The 19006-nt window shown below is 52.9% G+C and overlaps 1 protein-coding gene across 1 annotated transcript in view; it reads left to right on the forward strand.

Annotated features, from left to right (window-relative positions):
- LOC112816089 (kinesin-like protein KIF6) overlaps positions 1–13700 on the forward strand; it is a 93347-nt gene extending 79647 nt beyond the window's left edge. Inside the window, exons 8-10 of the mRNA XM_025862452.2 lie at positions 1863–1952; positions 3615–3721; positions 8404–13700. Of these exons, the coding sequence (XP_025718237.1) occupies positions 1863–1952; positions 3615–3721; positions 8404–8414 (208 nt within the window). The 3' untranslated portion in view covers positions 8415–13700. The remainder of the gene's footprint in view (positions 1–1862; positions 1953–3614; positions 3722–8403) is intronic.
- Positions 13701–19006: the final 5306 nt, after the last annotated feature.

Here is a 19006-nt window from a genome sequence, read left to right on the forward strand (position 1 = left end):
TGGGTTCTGCTGTTTGCAACCAGGAATCCAAGGCAAGGTACACACATCGGGCAGCCTAGTTAAATGGGCAAAAATGCACCTGCCTGAGCTGTTGGGTCTGACTTGTCACTTGGGAGCAGGGGCTGGTCAGTCAGTGTGGTCAGAAGTGAGCCATGCATTTCCAGCCGAGTCCGGTTGATAAAGTATCGTGGCTGAGAGCACGGATTCTGACCCCTCACAGAGTCATGGATCAGATTCAGATTCTGCCCTTAGCCAGCTGGTAATATTTAGAATTTCTTTAACCTCCCTAAGCCTCCATTGTCTCACCTGTGTAATGAGGATAATGAGGCTATTGACAGGAGGAAATGGCATGATGTTTGCAGAGCACTTTCCAGGACCTGGTGAGTAGACGGTGTCCATAAAGGCGAGCTATTCTGCTGCAACCGTGCACTGTTCTTTCAAGTTAAGGGAAGAATGACCCCAAAGGCAATTGAGAGATCATCCTGGCTGCCTCCTCCATTTCAAAAGGGGGGGGGGGCATTGTCTTGCTTTCAACAGACCAGACAGCCTCTACCCAGAGCTGTGGGGCAGGGCCTCCCTGCAGAACCATGAGGGCACGATCCCTGCCCAGCAGGCCCTTTACTCAGTGGATCCAGAAGATAGGACCATCACCCCAGTGAGTCCAGAGGGCAAGAACACTGGACCAGAGAGGATTATTTTCAAGCTTTAATATCTCATGGAGTTTGCACTGCTAGGTTTTGGACCTGCTTGGGACCCATCACCCCTTCCTCCTTTCCTCTTTCTCCCTTGTGGAAATGGGAATGTCTAGCCTACACCTGTGCACCATTGTATTTTGGAAGCACATAACTTGTCTGGTTTCCCAGGCTCACAGCTGGTGAGGAATTCCATCTCAGGGTGATTCAACTTCCAGTCTCACCCATATCTGATTTAGACAGGACTTTGGACTTTAGAGTTGATGCTGGGACAAGTTAAGGCTTTGGGGGCTGGTGAGATGGAAGGAATGTATTTTGCACGTGAGAAGGACATGAATTTGACGGTGCTGTGGGAGGGGGCAGGGTAGAATGTGATGGACTTAATGTGTCCTCTAAAAATTCATTTGTTGAAACCTAATGCCAGATGTGATGGTATTTGGAGGTAGGTCTTTAAGTCACGAGGGTGGAGCCCTCATGAAGGGGATTAGCGCCTTCGTAAGAAAAGGCAGAGAGCCTTTTCTTCCCAGCCTGTGAGAACACGGGAAGAATTTGGCAGTCGGCTGGAAGAAGACCGGAGTGAGAACACGACCATGCTGTACGCTGGTCTCCAACGCCCAGCCTCTAGAACTGTGAGAAGCAAATTCCTGTTGTGTGAGCCACCAGTCTAGGGCATTCTGTGATAGCAGCCTGAGCTGACCACGACACCATCCACAACACAGAATTCCTGGCTCCTCTTGTAGTCAGCTCAGGCTGCCATAACTAGACGAGCTGGCTTAGACATTAGGAGTTTATTTATTTCTCACAGTTCTGGAGGCTGGAATTCCCAGATTAAGGTCCAACAAAATCAGTCGCTGGCAAGGACCCTCTTCTTGGCTTGCAGATGGCAGGTTCTCCCTGTGTCCTCACATGGTAGCGAGCTTTGGTCTCTCTTCTTCTTCTTGTAAGGGCACCAATCCCCTCATGGGGGCCCCACCCCCATGACCTCATCAAAAACCTGATTACCTCCCAAAGGCTTCCCCTCCAAATACATCACACTGGGGGGCAGGGCTTCCACATATGAATTTGGGGGGACACACACATTCAATCTGTACAGCTCCTAAATATAAACCTAAATTTCTTTCCTGTAAATCTCCTCCCATTCCTTTTCCTTTTTTCATTGTTCTTTTGCAGCAAAGTGAACGCCAGGAAAATCTTGCCCTTGCCTTACCACACCCCACAGAGCCGGGAGCACAACAGCACCAGCAGCCCCCTGGAAGACAGGTCTGTCTTCTCCCTCTGATGCCTGTGGCAGCCCTTGCCATGGGTGGAATGGGCCAACACTGCCAGTTCTCTTGTCCCACATCCTGCGAGCCCCTTGTCTGGTAGCTGCACAGAGCTCAGGGCTAGCCTCCCACCCCCCCCCACCGGTACCCTAGGAATACTCTGGAGTCTCTCACAGATGCTGAGTCCCAAAGCTGGGAGGTTTTCTCCCAGGGCCCCATGCAGGCAGACTTGCTTCAAGTCTCCTTATAAACAGATGTACCCAGGGCCATTAAAGGAAAGAAGAGCTGGCCCACGGGCCGTTCCAACATGGCCCGCTAGTCCCACCACAGGGTCCCCAGGCAGAGAAGGATAGAGAGTTAACAAGCCTAGCCTCAGGCCCTGTGCACCATTCACTGCAGACTGAACAAAGCTGACAAGGCCTCTCCCCGGCAGTGCTCTTTATGCCCCCTGACTAGAAGGCGTGAGCACCTTTCTTCACCTACACGCCTCCCAAGCTGTCCGAAGGTGAGGTCCAGCCATGCCCCTCCTGGAGCCAATAAATCCAACCAATAAATCACCCCTAAAGAAAATTCAAAGCAGTGCCCTCCTGGCCTGCCAAGCGCCCCCCTCATCATATCACTCCACACAGCAAGTGCCAGTATCCACTGTCTTAGAAGGCAGTGAGGACAGGACATAATAAAGGGCTGCTCATGATCACAAGTAATGGTTTGTGTGGGCATCCAGCTGCGATCGAGGAGAGGTGCTCCCATGGGGCAGCACGGAGCTGTTCCTTCTGTCTGGGCTCCGGGAAGGGCATGGCTGGACCTCACCTTCGGACAGCTTGGGAGGTTGGAAAAAGAGGAGGGAGAAAAGCACATGTGCATTCTTCCTTTTTTAAGGGGATTTCTTGGAAATCCCACACTTCTTACAAATCTCATTGGCTGGAACCTGGTCACCTGACTGCACACAGCTGCAAAGGAGGCTTGGAAATGTAGAATTTTTTTTTTCCAGCCATGGTAACAAATATCATGTTTTTATAAAGAGAGGAGAGGACAGTTATCTGCCCGAGGAGCAACTAAGCCATGGTAGGGTATGGGGACGCACAGGGGAGATGTCCTACAGGATATGCCATCTAAGTTGGGTGCTGAAGGAGACAGTCAAGCCCCAGGTGGAATAGACTTGGTGGGGGCGGGAATTGGGAGGGATGGGGAAGGTGCTGAGACAAGGCATAATCAACCATGCAAAGGTCTTGGAGGAGAGCAGTCCAGGAAAAGGAGACAGCTAAAGCAAAGGTCCTGAGGCCAGAAGGAACTCATGTTATTGAGTAACAGAATAACAGAAAGAAGGGCAGGGTGGCTGGAGCATGGTACACCAGGGGCCAGATCACACAAGATGAGAGTTTGAGTTTCATTTCAAGAGTGATGCAAGAAGCCACTAATGGGCTTAAGGTTTAGGGTTAAGGTTAGGGGTTAAGGTAGGGTTAGGGTTAGGGGTAAGAGAGGACATGACATGTTTGCAGGTGAAAGGATTTCTGTGGCTTCTGCCCAGATATGGTGGAGGGGCTGTGGTCCCACAGCCTCCTGGTGAGATTCATTCTCTGAACATGGAAAGAGCTTTGGAAATGTAAGCATGGAGTCCAAATGTAAGGTGCAGTGATGTGTGACTTGTGGTTGTCCTCAGCATCCCTAAGAGGCCAGCATCATCTGTCCCTCTCACCGGGGACAGCCAGACGGACTCGGACATCCTGGCATTCATCAAGGCCAGACAGAGCATTCTACAGAAGAAATGTAAGTGCACCTTCCTCCAGGGCTCTGCTCACCAACCATTGGGTGAGGGAGGGGGAAGGCCAGAGTGAGCTGAGAAGGAAGTCGGAAGCTTCCTGCATATTCCCAAAAACCACAGGACTGACCCTGTGGTCACCTCACATGTGCCTAGCATCTGCTTCCTCCAGGAAAAAGCTCCAAGAGACAGCATCACAAACACCAAGACAGGCTCAAAGGGGTGCGGGCCCAGGTGTTGCCGCCCTGCTTGGCAAAGCTTCCCTCCCTCTCCCAAATCTTCGGCTCCTTGTGTTCTCTGTCCCCAAAGCCAGATCACCTCTGTTCAGCCTTTTCCATACAAGAAGGGGCTGAGTGATGATTTGGTGGCATGAGTCCCGGGCTAGAATTATCACTCTCCCGTTGGAGCCTGGTTCTTACCAATGAGCTGTAGACATAATCACCGTCTGAAGGCTCAGGCCTGAGGACACCATTAACAGTTGAAGAAGAAATACTTGTGGTGTGTCAGACAACAGGAAGAGAATGAAAAGGCCCTTCCTGGCCTTGTCACCCACTTCCCCCATCTTCCTCTTGGCAGCTGGCGCCTGGCTGTGGACAGGCCTTCTCTTCTCCTGCCTCCCCTCTCCCCAGAGACCCCCAGGGATGAGGCCCAGGACCCCTGAGCCCAGCCGTACTTTTAACCTCATCCCAGTAAGCCAAAGGCTAGCAGATGGCCGAGCATTGCTTCCCTGTGATGGATGAAATGGCAGACTTGGATCCTATCAGGAGTGACACCTGCCCCGAGAGGCCCACATTCAGTTTCATGGCCAGCTCTCTGCAGTTCAGACACTAGGAGGTTCGCATACGGGTGGAGCATCCCAGGCAAAGGCCGGCCTTGCCACATCATGCGCACTGACAGCAAGCAGACACCCTTGCCGAGATGCCAGCCAGCCCACTGTTCTCTCTCGGGGATCAGCACCACTGCAAGGTCTCTCTGAGACCTGAAATAGGCTGGCTCTGCCACCAGCCTGTGGTGACACCATAGCTCACCTTCTCTCCTCCATTTCCTTGTTGAAAAAAGAAAGGACACCAACAAATAGGGAAGATCATTTGAGGTGCTGAGCTAGAGAGCAGGAGCCAGCTCAACAGGCCTTGTGGGCGAGGGTAAGGGGCTTGGCTTCTATTCCAGGTGTAGTGAAAGCTCCCTGAAGAATTTAAGCCATGGCATGATGTGGTCTGACTGGGGCTTTGGCAAGCTCACTCTGGCCCCTGTACACAGTCAAGGCTGCAGGGGCCCAGGAATAGCAGTTATGCGGCTCCTGGGGAGGTCCAGGCAAGGGGTGAGGGTAGCCTGGCCCCAGCAGCAGGTTGGACATGAGTCGTGAGGGAAAGGAGAGCCAGGAGGGCTGGTGGGCACCTGCTCTAGCAGCTAACCGGGTGGGGATGCCATCGGCAGAAAGGCAGGGAGGCGTGGACACCAGAGGGAAGTTACTGGGGGAATTCAGAGTTCCCCCAATCCAGTTGGCCCATCCGAATTTTCAGAAGCCCCCTGAGACCCCAGAGGAGATAAGCAGGCCCCTGAACATGAGTCTGGGTGGACTATAGTGCCATGCCCTGAGTGAAATCCCTGTCGAAGAGAGCAAATAGGGTTATTCTAATCGCTGACACAGACCACTGGGGCACTCTGACATTTGGAGGTGAGCGCGAAGATCCAACCAAAGCTACAGAGAAGGTTCGGCCAGGGCGAGAGAAGGGCCAGCAGGGAAACAAGCATGGCCTCAGGCAGGCCTGCAGGAGAACATGGTCCAGCGGAGAAGGGCCGCTAGAGCCCAGGGCTGCTGGAGGCTGAGGAAGCACGAATGGGACGCTGCCCACTGGCCACTCACCTGTCATGGTGGGCTGGACAAGTGCCCTGTGGGGGGGTTGGGGGGGCGGGGGGGCGGGGGGACGAAACGCCCATTGCAGTGGTTGAGGAAAGAAAAGAAGGAGCGAGAGCAGAGATGGGGAGTGGGGCCAGCTGTCCCAGGGGCTAAGCCGGGAGGAGGCTGGGGCTAAGGAGAAGCAGGGGTTACACAGACGTGTTCTCATGCTGAAAGGAATGGTCCAGTAGAAGAACGGAGGTGGACGATGTGGGAAGGAGGACCAAACTTGCAGGGGAAACTCTTCAGGGAAGTAGAGGGCGTAGCATCCGGGACTTAAGTGGAGCGAGCGGTTGGCATTTGGAGCTGGGAGACTCCCCTCCCCTGGAACAAATGCACAGAAATCAAACATCATTCATCCCCTCAAGAAATCCACATAAGCAACATTTTTAAGTTATGTTTACTGAGCTTTTGCCCGCATAATAAAGATGCTACTTCCAACCCTCTCAGAGAAGAAGAGGCATAAACCCAAGGTCCATGTCAGGATGATGTCTTCTGCTAACACAGTGCCCAGGTGGTACAAAAAACTGTGCTGAAAGGCGGGCACCCTTAGTGTACAGAGCCTACAGTCTGATCCCCCTTTTGACAGGTGGGGAAACTGAGGCACGCAACAGTAGAATGGCAGAGCCAGGATAACCCAGCTTTTCTGCACTCTCTCCACGTGGCCACACTGTCTTGAAAAGCCAGTCTGTGGTCGGTCGGGTGTTTGTCTCTTGGCCTCCACCCTCCCTGCAGCTGGGGAGCTTTGTTCTCCAAACAAATAGCCTGGAAGTAATTCATCAAAACAAAAGTTCAAGGGTTCAATTTTTATTCTTAAGGGGAAAAAAAAGTAATCTTGGGTTCTTAGTGACCATGAGGCTGCAAAGGAAGCTGAAGAAGGATGACAGGGGGTCCCGTTCCACCAGGTCAGGGCCAAAGGGCCAGCAGGTGCGGCCTCCCCGACGGGCGGCAGATGGCCAGGTCCCACCACGCAGCACTTTCTACACAGCCCCCTTATCAGGCCTCCGTGTCAGGCAAACATGCAGGCCGGGCCCCAGGCACCTTCCCCAGCCAAAGCAAACACTTCTCTCCCCTGCCCTGGGCTCCCTCCACTCTTAATTTAGTGGCGCTGTCTGTCTGGGCTTCTTCAGGAGGGCTCATTATGGGGAATTTGTGACTATCAGCCTGGGAGCAGGAACCCAGAGAGGGTGATTTAACGGACGCCTCGCCTGCTGGCTCTTGCACTTCACCAAGGGCCAGGATGAATCTAGTTGATTTAGGATTCATGGAAAAGCTGTGGAACGTTTAAATCCCTGCCAGGGGCACGTGTGGACAGGTATATATCCCCCGTACGGGGTGTTTGTCATCCATGGTGTCAAATCTGCTGGTTCTAACTGCCAAGGATGGCTTTAAAATCTGAGAAAATGAGGTTAACCCCTTTCTAGAGTGCTTTTTAAGAAAAAAATCTTCCTAATCCCTGAGTTTGGAACTTTTTGCCTGCGGACAGGAACCTCGGTGTGACCCCCATGACCACCACGCCCTCTTCTCTGGCTGGTGCCAGGAAGAGGCTCTGCCAAGTGCCTCAAAGCCCCCTACCACCCCAAACTCCTCCATCTGCACCCTGAGAAACCCTCCAGCTCTCCTTTGTGCAGGATCCGTCCCAGTGAAATGGAAAGAACCTAGAACTGGGAGGGAGGAGGCCCAGACCCAGGGCTCCTTTACCCTCGGCCCTATGTGACCTTGGGCAGCTCACCTCACACATCTGTCAAGTTCAGATTTCGCCCCCCTCGGGGTGGCCAACCCCTCCTGTGATAACATCCATAGAAGTCCCCTCTAAGCAGCCAAGCACCAGGGAGCCGTTATTGGGGGAACTGGCCTCAGTGGTGAGAGCTCACCCAACACAGTGAGGAGTGATTTCCTCTCCATGATTGCTCTGCAGCAATATCCCCCAGTCTGGGAACCTACAGTCACAAAATCCCCGTACAGAATGATGGCTCCGCCACCACGTCACTGGGGCTCAGCGGGTCCAGAAATGGCCCCTTTTATCTGGGGTTGAGGTCTGTGTCTGTGGGGCCCTCTGGCTCCTATTATGATAGCCAGACTTTAAGCAAATTAACTGCTTGTCACTCACACCACTTCTTCTCACACGTTAATGTGCCAGTAAATGTAGGGGTTTTGTTAAAACGTAGATTCTGGTCCAGGAAGTCTGGGTTGGGGGTCAAGATTCTGCACTTCTTAACAAGCTTCCTAGGGATGCCAGGGCTGTTGACTCACACTTTGAGAAGCAAGGAGCCATGCTAGTTACCTTTCTTCTTCCGGGTACCTCATCTGCTCCATGGATCTGGATGTTTGGAAGGAGGCCCAGAGAACGAACATGATTTGCCCAGCCACACCACGGGTTGGGGACTGTCCTGGCTAGAACTCAGGGGCCCTGGTTCTTAGTCCAGAGAACCCTTCTCTGTGTCCAGCCATGGGGTCAGAAAGAGCCATCCTGGGGGGACACCTGGGGAGCTCAGTCGTTAAGCATCTGCCTTTGGCTCAGGTCCTGATCCCAGGGTCCTGGGATCAAGCCCCGCATCAGGCTCCCTGCTCGGCAGGAAGCCTGCTTCTCCCTCTCCCACTCCCCCTGCTTGTGTCCTGCAGAGCTGGGGGAATAAAGGGTGCCCCTGGAAGTCGGGGTACTGGGAGGCGCACCACCCCAGAGCCGAGGGGAGTGGCTTGCAGCCTCCTCCCTGTGCCCCGCGCCCTTCCATCCGGGGAGAAATTGGTGCCCCCCATGCACAGCCTAACCAAGAACATCCCATCTCCTTTCAGGTTTTCAGTAGGTGTCCAGCCATACATTGTGGCTGCAGGAACAGAGTACGGATGAAGGAAGGCACCTTTTCTCACTCACCCTGGCTTTGGACATGATCTGCGGTCGGCTGAGAGCAACTAGTGATTTTGGCTCCAATAGAAGGGGTTGTGTTTCCTTAAGGATGGTGTCCTGAAGGCTGCCGGTGAGGCTGGGGCTAGGGCTTAGGGTGCCATCCTTGCTGTAGGTGCTGGAGACAATGCCAGGGTGCCAGGGGTGGGACCTTCTGCTCACTTTTGTGGTGCTGCTTCCCATGGTCGATTACAAACCCGGGATATTATGAAACAGTACCATCAGAATGTAGTGGCAGGGGAAGCTCGTGCTGGTAGAATACAGGAGAAATGATAAGCCATTATTTTTCGCTAACTACCAGCCAGGCGTAGGAGCCCAGGAATAGCTGGGGCAAGTCAGGCAGGATGGGGTGTCAGAGCCCAAGATAAAGCAGCTGAATACAAAGCGTCTTGATAGCCAGTCCTGCTCTCCCAAACCAAACCTTCCACCGTCACCCTCATAGCCCGGATGACCCATAGACAGCACCTGAATCAGCCGTATTTCCAGGGAGCCACCCACCCAGCAGGGTCCAAGGACATCGCTGCACCCTGAGAGCAGGAGATGGCTCCCGGGAGCCCTGCAGAGAGTTTGAGAGGGGGCGGTATGGGCAGCTGGGGCCTCACACCCTTACGAAGCCACTTGGGCAAGGATTGGGGCTAAAACTTTCCACACCCACCAAGGAAACAGAGCTGCTGGGGGCTTCCCTCCGTGAGCCTTTTCAGCACTCCAGAGCCTGGCTGCAGGATAGAGAGCCAGAGGAGGGTGGGCCAGCCCTCAGAAGGCCCGCAGAGAACTTCCACCTAGCCTGTGTAAGGGCAGTGTCAGCAAGGTTCCAAGCCAGCTGTAGGTGGGGAGGGGTGTGGAGTGGGTAGAGGAATGGCACCACGATGAAGCTAAGTGAATAAAAGTGTCTGTCTACCACTCCCACTATCTCTGTCCTATAAATACAGGACCTGCCACCACAGAGAGCAGAGAGAAAATACATATAATTGGCTTAATTTCTCCCCTTGCCAGGACTGGGTAAAAGGGTCATGTGGGAGAAGGTAGATGATCACATTTCAGAGCCAGTCTGCCCATAGAGCCCCTCTAATCCACACCCCTATTGATAATATTAGAAACAGAGAGGAGGGACTGGCTTCTAAGAGCTAGTTAGTGGCAAGGGTCCCCTCCTCAGGGGGCTTTCCCTAACCTCCCAACTAGAGCCACCCCCATTTCTCTGTCTCGTTTTCCCCATCACTACGTGACATATTATCTTTCTTTATTTGCTTATTTTTTTATGGCCTGCCACCCCTCCCCGAGACTAAAAGCTCCATGACAACAAGGACCTATAGGTCTTGCTCACCTCCGTGTTCCCAGCACAAGTTCGTACTGAATAAATAATCCTTCAATTAATGAGTGGCAGAGTCAGAACCCAGATCTCCTACTCTCGGGCTCATGTCTGTCCCACGCCTTTACTCTGGCTCTGTGACTGAGGCCGATCGAGGCAGAGTCCAGTCTCTCTGGTCGACCCAGTCCCTCATGGTTCTGTGGCACATAGTAAATCCTCCATAAAGTCTATAGAACCCGGGAAGATCAAACAGAGCCCTTCCAGCCTGATCCTAGAAACCTCCCCAAGTCCACAGGGCCGACACGTAGCAAACAGACACACGCTCTCAAGAATGCTGAAGGCAGCATAGAGTTGGCCAAAACCCCTCGGAGACAGCCTCAGTGTACCTAGCACACCTGAGTGCCTTCAGCCCTCTAGAGCTGGTCAGAGTCTATTGACTTTAGATCTCCTGCTGAGAACTTATCTCCAGGATCCAAAGGCCTTATTGACAGAGATGTGTGGTATGGCCCCACGCAGGGTGTGAACCCACCTCCTGGAGCAGAGAGAAAAGAAGAGAGAAAAACAGACAGCTGGGTCATGGTGTCCTGCAGGGGGTCATATACAAAGTGTATGCAGCCACTGGAGAGGGAGCCCCCTCTCCAAAGGTCCCCTCTCAATGGAAGCTGGGCCTTGGACATGGACACATGCTTGAGCACAGTGCATCTTCTCCAAAGTTCACTGGCCTCTAAAAGGGGAGAAATGGATGCAAGGCTCTGGAAAGACTGTCCAGCAACCCTGAGCTCAGTGGAGCATCTGAGTTCACTCCAGGCCAAACTGGAGCTTTCCAAGACATCTTCTGGAAAGTAGCCTGGCCGGTGACTCCAGCTCAGTCCCTACTAGAATTCAATTTGCTCTGCTATTCACTTGACAGCGATGTGAGGAGAAGGAGGGTGGTCTAGATGTTAGGAGGAGGGCTTGCTCAGATCTTGCTAAAAGGGATTTTTAGGAAGCAGACAGAGAAACCGTGGTAGATCAAATAGCCAGTCTTAAGACTTTACCCTCTGTAATAAAATTATACATCCAAAGCTTTGCCATGGCCTCATGGTGGCAGGGTATACTTTCCTACCCCTTAAATTTGGTCTTGAATTTGGTCTTGGTCCTGTGACTTGCCCTGCTCCATGGGATGTTAGCAGACATGATGCAAGCCTTGCATGCTTGGGCTTGCCTCTTTGCACTCCAGGGATCTGCCTTGAGAAGAACATGCCTGGGATAGGTGCTGCTCCTTCAGCCTCCATCCCAGAACATACAGAGAGCATGTCTAAGCCCAGCCTATAGCCTGGAGCCAAGCCCAGCTGACCTGTAGCTTGGAGCAGAGCTTCCCTGTCAAGCTCAGCCCAGATCACCTGAACACTGGCTGACCCAAAGACCCCATATAAGGCATTGAGACTTGGGGTGATTTGTTAGGGAGCATTAATTGTAGCAATGGCTAACAGATACAGATATTGAAACCCAGAAAGGGTAGATGGCTAGATGCAGAATTTCTCAAAGTTCACTCTTTCCTTCCATGCTGCCTACTGAAATGCACTTGAGAGTAAGCTGTGTATGAAAAAGTAGGACACCACTTATGACCATGAAAGAGCGACAGGGACCTGATTTACCCTCCTGCTTGAAATAACTGAAAACTAGACAAAATGTATAAAACAATGGAAGAAGGCAGTACAGGACACCAACCGCCAGGAGAAGTGAAACAAGCGAGGTGAGCCCAAGATTGCAGCACTTAACTTCATGCAGGGCTTGGGCCTCAGTCCAGGAGAAGGCCACCATGGGGCGCCTGGTGGTTTCCTGAGTCGAGGAGCTGGTACCAGGGGTCCAGGGAGGCCAAGGTGGCTTCCACTGGCAAGGTGAAGGACAAGGGATGAGAAAGCCGCAGACAGACAGAGCGGACAGACTCCGACGATCTCCAGAGGGCACTGTGGAGACTCTCAAGTCTTCAGCTCACAGCTGGGCAGTGCATGGTGGGGAGGAAATCACGCAGGGCTGGGGAAAGAACCACCAGAAAGGAGCAAGTGGAACCATCTCCAGAAATAACACAGGGTTGGGAATAGTTCATGCTCCCAACAGCCACAGTGGAGAAACCTTCTCACAAAAGAGTCATTGAACAGAAATCACGTAAAGGTACTGCCATGGAAGTGGGGCCAAATTAGCCATAGATCAAAGCTCTTCTGGTTCTGCCTAACACAATCTAAAAAGTAAGCCTCAAGAGAGGCAAACTGTTTTCAGTAAGTTTCCAAACAAAGCTCAAGAATATGTAAAGGATCCCTGGGTGGCACAGTCGGTTAAGTCTCTGACTCTTGGATTCAGCTCAGGTCATGATCTCAGAGTTGTGAGATCAAGCCCCATGTCGGGCTCCAAGCTCAGTGAGGAAGGAAGGAGTCTGCTAAAGCTTCTCTCTCCCTCTCCCTCTGCCCGCCCCCCAATCATGCACTCTCTCTCTCTTGCTCTCTCTCTATCTCAAATAAATAAATCTTTTTTAAAAAAATATTTAAAGGAATAAAAAAAGAAACCTAACACATAACAATGTAGAAGTGGCACCCAGTAAAAAAATTACCAAGCATTCAAAGAGGCAGGAAAATATGGCCTGTAGGAGAAAAACCAATCGAAAGAATTAGAAACAGACCGAGGAATGACACAGATGATTGAATTAATAGACAAGGACTTTTTTTTTAATGCAATGGGTGTATGTTTAAAATATAGGGAGAAAGATGCCCCTTATCATTCCTTAGATGTAAACATGACTCAGTCATCTGGTCATTCTTTTAACAAGGATGTGCCATCCACTGTGCTAAGTTCTGATGACTCAGAGGCGACTGGGACAGAGAAAGTGCCAGCCCTCTTAGAACTTACATTCTAATTAGGGAGACAGACAGCAATTAAACAAGGGAATCTGAGCTAAGAAGGAGTTGGGGTGGGATAGGATGGGCCTGGGCTCACCATCAAGGTGGGTCAGAGTGTGAGAGCTGGGGCAGAGTACTGAGAGGAAGGTGGAAGAGGCAGGCTCAGAACTAGAATGCCAGGTCAGGGGTTTGATGTTGTGAAGAGGCCTGGGGCTGAGCCGTCGACTAGGAAGGTGGAGCATGGCAAATAGGGGGACTTAGGGGATCTGAGTCATTGAAGAATATGGAGGGAGAGAGTATTTCATGACATGTGTCCAGGGGTCTGCCAGGGCAACCAGACAGAGGAGGTGTGGAAGGGTTGGCTGTGAATGTTAGAAGGTGAAAATGTCCGTGTAAAATGTGGAAGGAGAAATAGCATTTCCTTTAACACAGGTTCCATCTCCGGTGTGGCAGGTGGCCCCTGGCTATGGCCCTGGATGCTAGGGAAGAGGTGGCAAACTTTATTATGGTTAACTGCTCTGTTTGGGTTTCCATGGCCAAGTGCCAGTGAGCAGGGCTGAGCCCATGTTATGCACATTGAGGGGGACCTCGGAGCAACCAGCAAACGGAAAGCTGGTGAGGGATGTCTCTCTCTCACTTTGCTCAACTCCTTGTCTTGAGAAGGCAGCCCTTCCCCAGACCAGCCCCATGGCCCCTGCACTCCCTGTCCGATGTGTGAGATACTAATGTCATCTCTCCTCTGAAGTACCTTTTGGGTTGGCCTTTTCCATGACTTTCCTTAGAGCCAGGCAAGGAGATGCCCTCAGCCATGCCTCAGACACTTTGAAGTGCCTTGGCAGAAAGTTTCTAAACCTCCCTCCAGCACTGGGACCTGCCATGGCCAACAGTGTCATCATCTGGGCCCATGTGGGCCTCATTCCCTTTTCTCCCTTCAGGTTATTCTTTTTTTTTTTTTTTTTTAAGTTTTTTTTTTTTTACAGAGAGAACACAAACGGGGGGAGCTGCAGAGGGAGAGGGAGAAGCAAGCTCCCCTCAGAGCAGGGAACCCAGTGGGGGCTCGATCCCAGGACCCTGGGATCATGACCTGAGCTGAAGGCAGATGCTTAACTGATTGAGCCACCCAGGTGCCCCTCTTCAGGTTATTCTTGCACGGGGTGGTTGACCAGATGCCCCAAGGTACTCCAGTATTCATGCCTAAGGAGTTGTGCTGGGGCCCCTTGGTCAATCCTTGGTTCCAGGAGAACAGCCTGGTGAGCAGATCATTCGACTGACCTGAGCATTCCACTGATGACATTGCTCAAGACTGGGCCACCCGAATAGTGCTGACATACTCACTTGAGTGACTCTCATGTAGGACAAAGAATCTTCGCATGCACTGAATGGACAACAAACAAATCCATGAGTACCTGTTCTCTGCTACATTCTAAATCTTCACCATAAATTATACCTCACATGGACTCACGAATTTGGCACAATTTTTATTGAATTGCTTCTATAGACAGGAGCAGGCCTGGCCTTTTCCATACTCTCAGTTCCTCCATTCACTATGTCTCTCAGGCCCTGGGGAGGCTCCCCTCATCCCTGCAGCCAAGATGGACCGTACCTTGGTCAATACCCCACATCCACACCCTGGTCCATGTCTTCCCAGGCTTATTTCTGCTTTTGCTTCATTGCGTCTTGCAGCTCTGGGTTTTTCCATAGTAGACAGACATAAGGAGACATAGGGGCTTCTTTTGGGGGGGTGGGAGGGCTTCTTTCATATGGGGTATCTGATGGAACCTTATTCAAATTTAGTGGCCTTTGAGAGAGAGAGGCATGATCTTCCCACTTCTGTCGTCTCACAAGGGCATTTGTCTGACAAGCTGAACGACTCCTTCATTCAGTTCCATAGATGAGCTATTGCCCTGCAGGATGTACAACTATAATGACTCAGAAAAAGGGGTAGAGAACTAAGAGTCTGACAGACACTGGCAGTGTCCCCCGGCCCACTTGGAGGTCCCATGTGAACAGTTCCCATCCCCACCAATAGCTTCATCTCAAATACCTGTCTGTCTCTACCCGAAGGTTCTCTTTGGGCACGAGGGCACTCTCAGCCCATACGTCAGGGCAGGCCAGCAGTGCAGGAGTTAGCCTCTCCTGGAACAATCCTCAACTAATGAGGGGGAAGGGCTGGTGGATAAACACTCCCAGCTGCCTCGCCTCCCTGTGGGACAACTCTGAAGTGTGTCCCACACAGTGTCCCAGAGCTCCCCAGCAGGGCTGAGCCCCAGCTGCCCACAGAGGTCACCTGTTCGATAACTCACCTTGTATTGACTGCCCCCGGTCTCTCCTCCCCACGCTCTTGGGATCATCTGGGATCACTTCCCCCATGAACCGCTCACACACCCAGATTTTGCCTCAGGGTCTGCTCTGAAGTGAGCCCAATGTGAACAAGGGCATCTATTTCAAAGTCATGAGTTGGGGGGCTCTTGCAATCAAGCCCTCAGAGGTGGTAAAAGTGGGAGCCCCATCCCCAACTTCAACCAGAGCCCTGCTCTTCACGGTGCCACATACTGGGGCACAGGGAAAGATTTCATGTGAGAAAGGAATCCTGCTGCTCCAAAAAAACACAATGGAAAATCTGAACAAGGTCAATACCAGGTGTGTTTGTTTATTTTAAGCCTTTCCCTCAAATCACCCCTCAGCTTTCTCCCCCCTCTCTGCGGGCCATGCCGTTGGGCTGGACCTCCCGGCGATCACACTCTCTGGCCCTGAGGGCAAAGCCCCACACGAACCTCCACCTCCCCTGCCCCCACAGAGGACGCTCTCCCACACCCCTCACCGTGGGGGACATCCAGGAGCCTGGATGACCACACGCAGGACCTGTCCTGCAACTCTGGCCCCGTGTTGCCGCCAATCCGGTGGGCGCAGGGGGGCAGCGTCTGAAACCTCTGCTCGCCCTTTTCCCCACAGGGGACGTCCCTGGGGCAGGTGGGCCTTATCTTCTCCCTCCAGTTCCGGTCTGGAACGTGCCCTTTTTCACTCGTGCGGATATGTGCCTATCGAGTGACTCCCTGAGCGAATGCCGATGTTGGTTGGTGGGGTGGCGGCCTGTCCTTTTCCTTATCTCGGGGCTCATTCAGATGGAAAGGGGCCCCGGGCCCAGCTGCTCTGTTTACCCTGCATTCTCTGCCCATTGTACATGAAATTGATCTGAGAGGGGTTTTGTTTTTCTTCTTTTTCCTCCGATCTCCTTATTAGTTCAGCCTCAGAAAGTCCCTTATCACTGCCGGATGTCAGGCCACACTCTGCCACCAGACCTGGCCAGGTTCGACTCTCCATTAATTGATTTTGCCCTCCCCACTTGGGGAGCACAAATTGGCTCTGCCCATTAGCAGCAATAATTCCCTGAAAAGAATTAGAAATCATGCCCTGTGTCCATCCTTCACAGCGGCGTGTGCCCACGTGGGGAGGTGTCGGGCAGGGAGAGGGAGTGCTTGAGGGCCAGGGGAGGTGCCCATAGTCATGCAGGTTCTCCCCTAAACTGGAGCTAGGGTGGCCTCAGCCGACAGAAGGAGTGGCTGAAACAGGTCCCGGCACAGAGGGCTCAATGAGTGTGTGCTGAATGAGTACAGGGAGAGAGGAAGAGGGCTGCCTGTGTGGGGCACGGGGTCTTGCGGGCCTCTTGCCTTGACCCCCATCCACCAGTTCCACCATTACATTAACCACCCTTTGGCTCTGTGGCCTTGGGGTTTTCATAAGGATCCCCCATTAAACTGGAAGTGCTCCCAGGAAGGACTCCATCTAAATTCCAGTCAGGTCTCTGGGTGTCTGTGAAAAGTGAGCGTGAGAACAGGACACAGGGTGGGGGTGCAAGCAGAGGAAGGAGCATGAGAAGGGGAGAACGAACACCCAGGCAAGGGGAGGACAAGTTTGCCAGCACACAGGAGGTTCTCAGTAGGTAGGCTGCAAGTGAATGGAGTGTCTTGCCCCTGGTGGACCTGCCCAGGACATGAGGCTGCGGAAGGAGGCGGGGGGGCTCCAGTGAGGGCTGATCCAGCCCTCCCTCCAGCCCAACACATCAGACAGAGTCCTGCCTCTGGCTCCCTGCACCCACCCCTTTCTCCCACACAGGTAGTCCACGCTCTTCCCCTTCATTTCCTTCCACCTTAGAACCACCATCATTACCTGTGGATGGTGTCCAGACCCGTCGAGGACACTCGGGCTACAGAGGTTGCTAAGACATGCCTGAGATCCCCCAGACGTCCACGGATGAACTTTCTAAATGATACATAAGAGAACTCTTCACATGTTGAGCTTCTCTAGGGCAATAAAATAGGATTTGATTATTACATGGTCTTAAAGTGTAGCTACAAGCCTAGCTTAAAGCCAGGCATTAGCAAGTCTGTAATGATAAGATGGTGGCCAACACCCCGTCGTCCCATCTCTCCAGATAAAGAAGAACCAGTCGCGGATGAGTCTTGTGAGTCTTGATGCTTCCTTCCTCCTCCACATCCCAGCCCAGTGCTGTCCGGGAAAGCTCTGGGTGTAGAAGAGCCTCGTACAGGACAGCTTGAGATCCCCAGGTGGCTTCGGGGAACCCCGAACCAGCAGGATCACAGGGAAGTCAGCTGCCAAGCCCAGGCCGGGCCCCACCCAAACCCCGGGAAGGATGAGGTGCTTTGGAAGATGCGGAGGACACCGCAGCCTGCCCTCGGCACTGGTTACAGCACTGGGATGTCCCCACGTGCAGCCTCCACATCCTGCCTGCACCTCAGCTCCCTGTGATTTCTTGTTCCGGTTTGGGCCTCAGAGCAGATTAAGAACCTATGACGCTCCCACTCTCCTGATCACCTCCATACTTGAAATGGTAAAATTCTCCCCCTGGCTTTTGTTTTCTACACCCTCCCCCCCCCCCCCCCTTGTGCTGGACATGCAGGCCACTGTCTCTGCCTCCCCATAGCCCCTTCCAAGTGGCACCTGTCCGTGTGCAGGGACAGAGAAGCTGAAGGTGGTGCCCGATGCAAGGACAGCTAGACACCTGTGAAGTGGCCCGTGTGAAAAGGGGCCCTGGGACACTTGGTCTCACCACAGAGGACCCGAGGCAAGAAGGACCAAGAGAAAGAAGCAGAGGACCCAGCAGCTGATGCTGATGAGATGAGGGGGGCAGCCTGGAGCGGAATTCAGAGCGGAGGGATGAGTGGAGGGGCTGCCCCATGTGGAGAGGGGAAGGAGCCTGTTAACGGTCAGGAGTGAAGACACAGGCTCGGTTGTTCCAGAAGGCTGGCGGCTCCTGGCTTCCGACCACAAATTGTTTCAATTATTTAAAATAATTGGAGTGTGTTCCTATTCCTTCCAACTCAAATAAGCCTTGAACAATGAAAACAACAGCAATGGCAAAAACTCGTATAGCCGTTGGGGAGTAACAGGATGCCTAACACTGGCTTGAAAGAACAGGGTTTATGTTTCTAACATTTTTTTTAAAGATTTTTTTTTATTTATTTATTTGAGAGAGAGAGAATGAGAGATAGAGAGCACGAGAGGGAAGAGGGTCAGAGGGAGAAGCAGACTCCCTGCTGAGCAGGGAGCCCGATGTGGGACTCGATCCCGGGACTCCAGGATCATGACCTGAGCCGAAGGCAGTCGTTCAACCAACTGAACCACCCAGGCGCCCCTGTTTGAAATCTAGAGATGGGCGTGTGCAGGAACTGGCTGAGCATCTTTGCAACACTCTGGACCGCTCCCTCGAGGGCACGAGGTGGCTCGGCAGGGCCCGTCCTCTGTGTGGGGAGCGGTGGGGCCGGCTGCAGCTGAGCCCTTTGTGGGAACAGAGCATCTTTACCCCACACTTCCACTGCAGGCTCCGCACACATCTAACTGGCCAGAACTGGGTCACATGGCCGCTCCAGCTGCAAGGGAGCCAAAGAAGTGGGTGCAAGGGACACTGTCAATCCTCTGATCCCCTCCCCATTTCTGTGCCCCTCTTCCCCTCTTTAATGTGTTTTTTGCTTCCAGTGCCTGGCCTGCCAATGACCTGGGACTCCACCAGACTGAACAGCCTACTGGAGCTGTTCTGCCTGCTGGTGTACAGAGCCAGAGACACCTCAACAACCGGCCAGTGTGGAATTATGAAAGCCCGGCTCTCTGCCTCCACCTGGGACTCCCAGGGTGTGCATTCCCCACCGGGGCTCTCCAGGAACCAGGTGGAGCTGGGACTACGGTCCCTCGCATGGCCCCGCCTGCCCCACATTCTTACGAGTCTTCCCCTAGTCCGCTGCTCATACACAAATCGTCCTCTCAGGGCTGCTCCTGAGGACCCCAAGTAAGAGCCCGGGG

The sequence above is a fragment of the Callorhinus ursinus genome, unplaced genomic scaffold (genome assembly GCF_003265705.2).
Source record: "Callorhinus ursinus isolate GAN/ISIS: 27379988/994484 unplaced genomic scaffold, GSC_fseal_2.0 scaffold59, whole genome shotgun sequence".
Taxonomy (NCBI): Eukaryota; Metazoa; Chordata; class Mammalia; order Carnivora; family Otariidae; genus Callorhinus; species Callorhinus ursinus.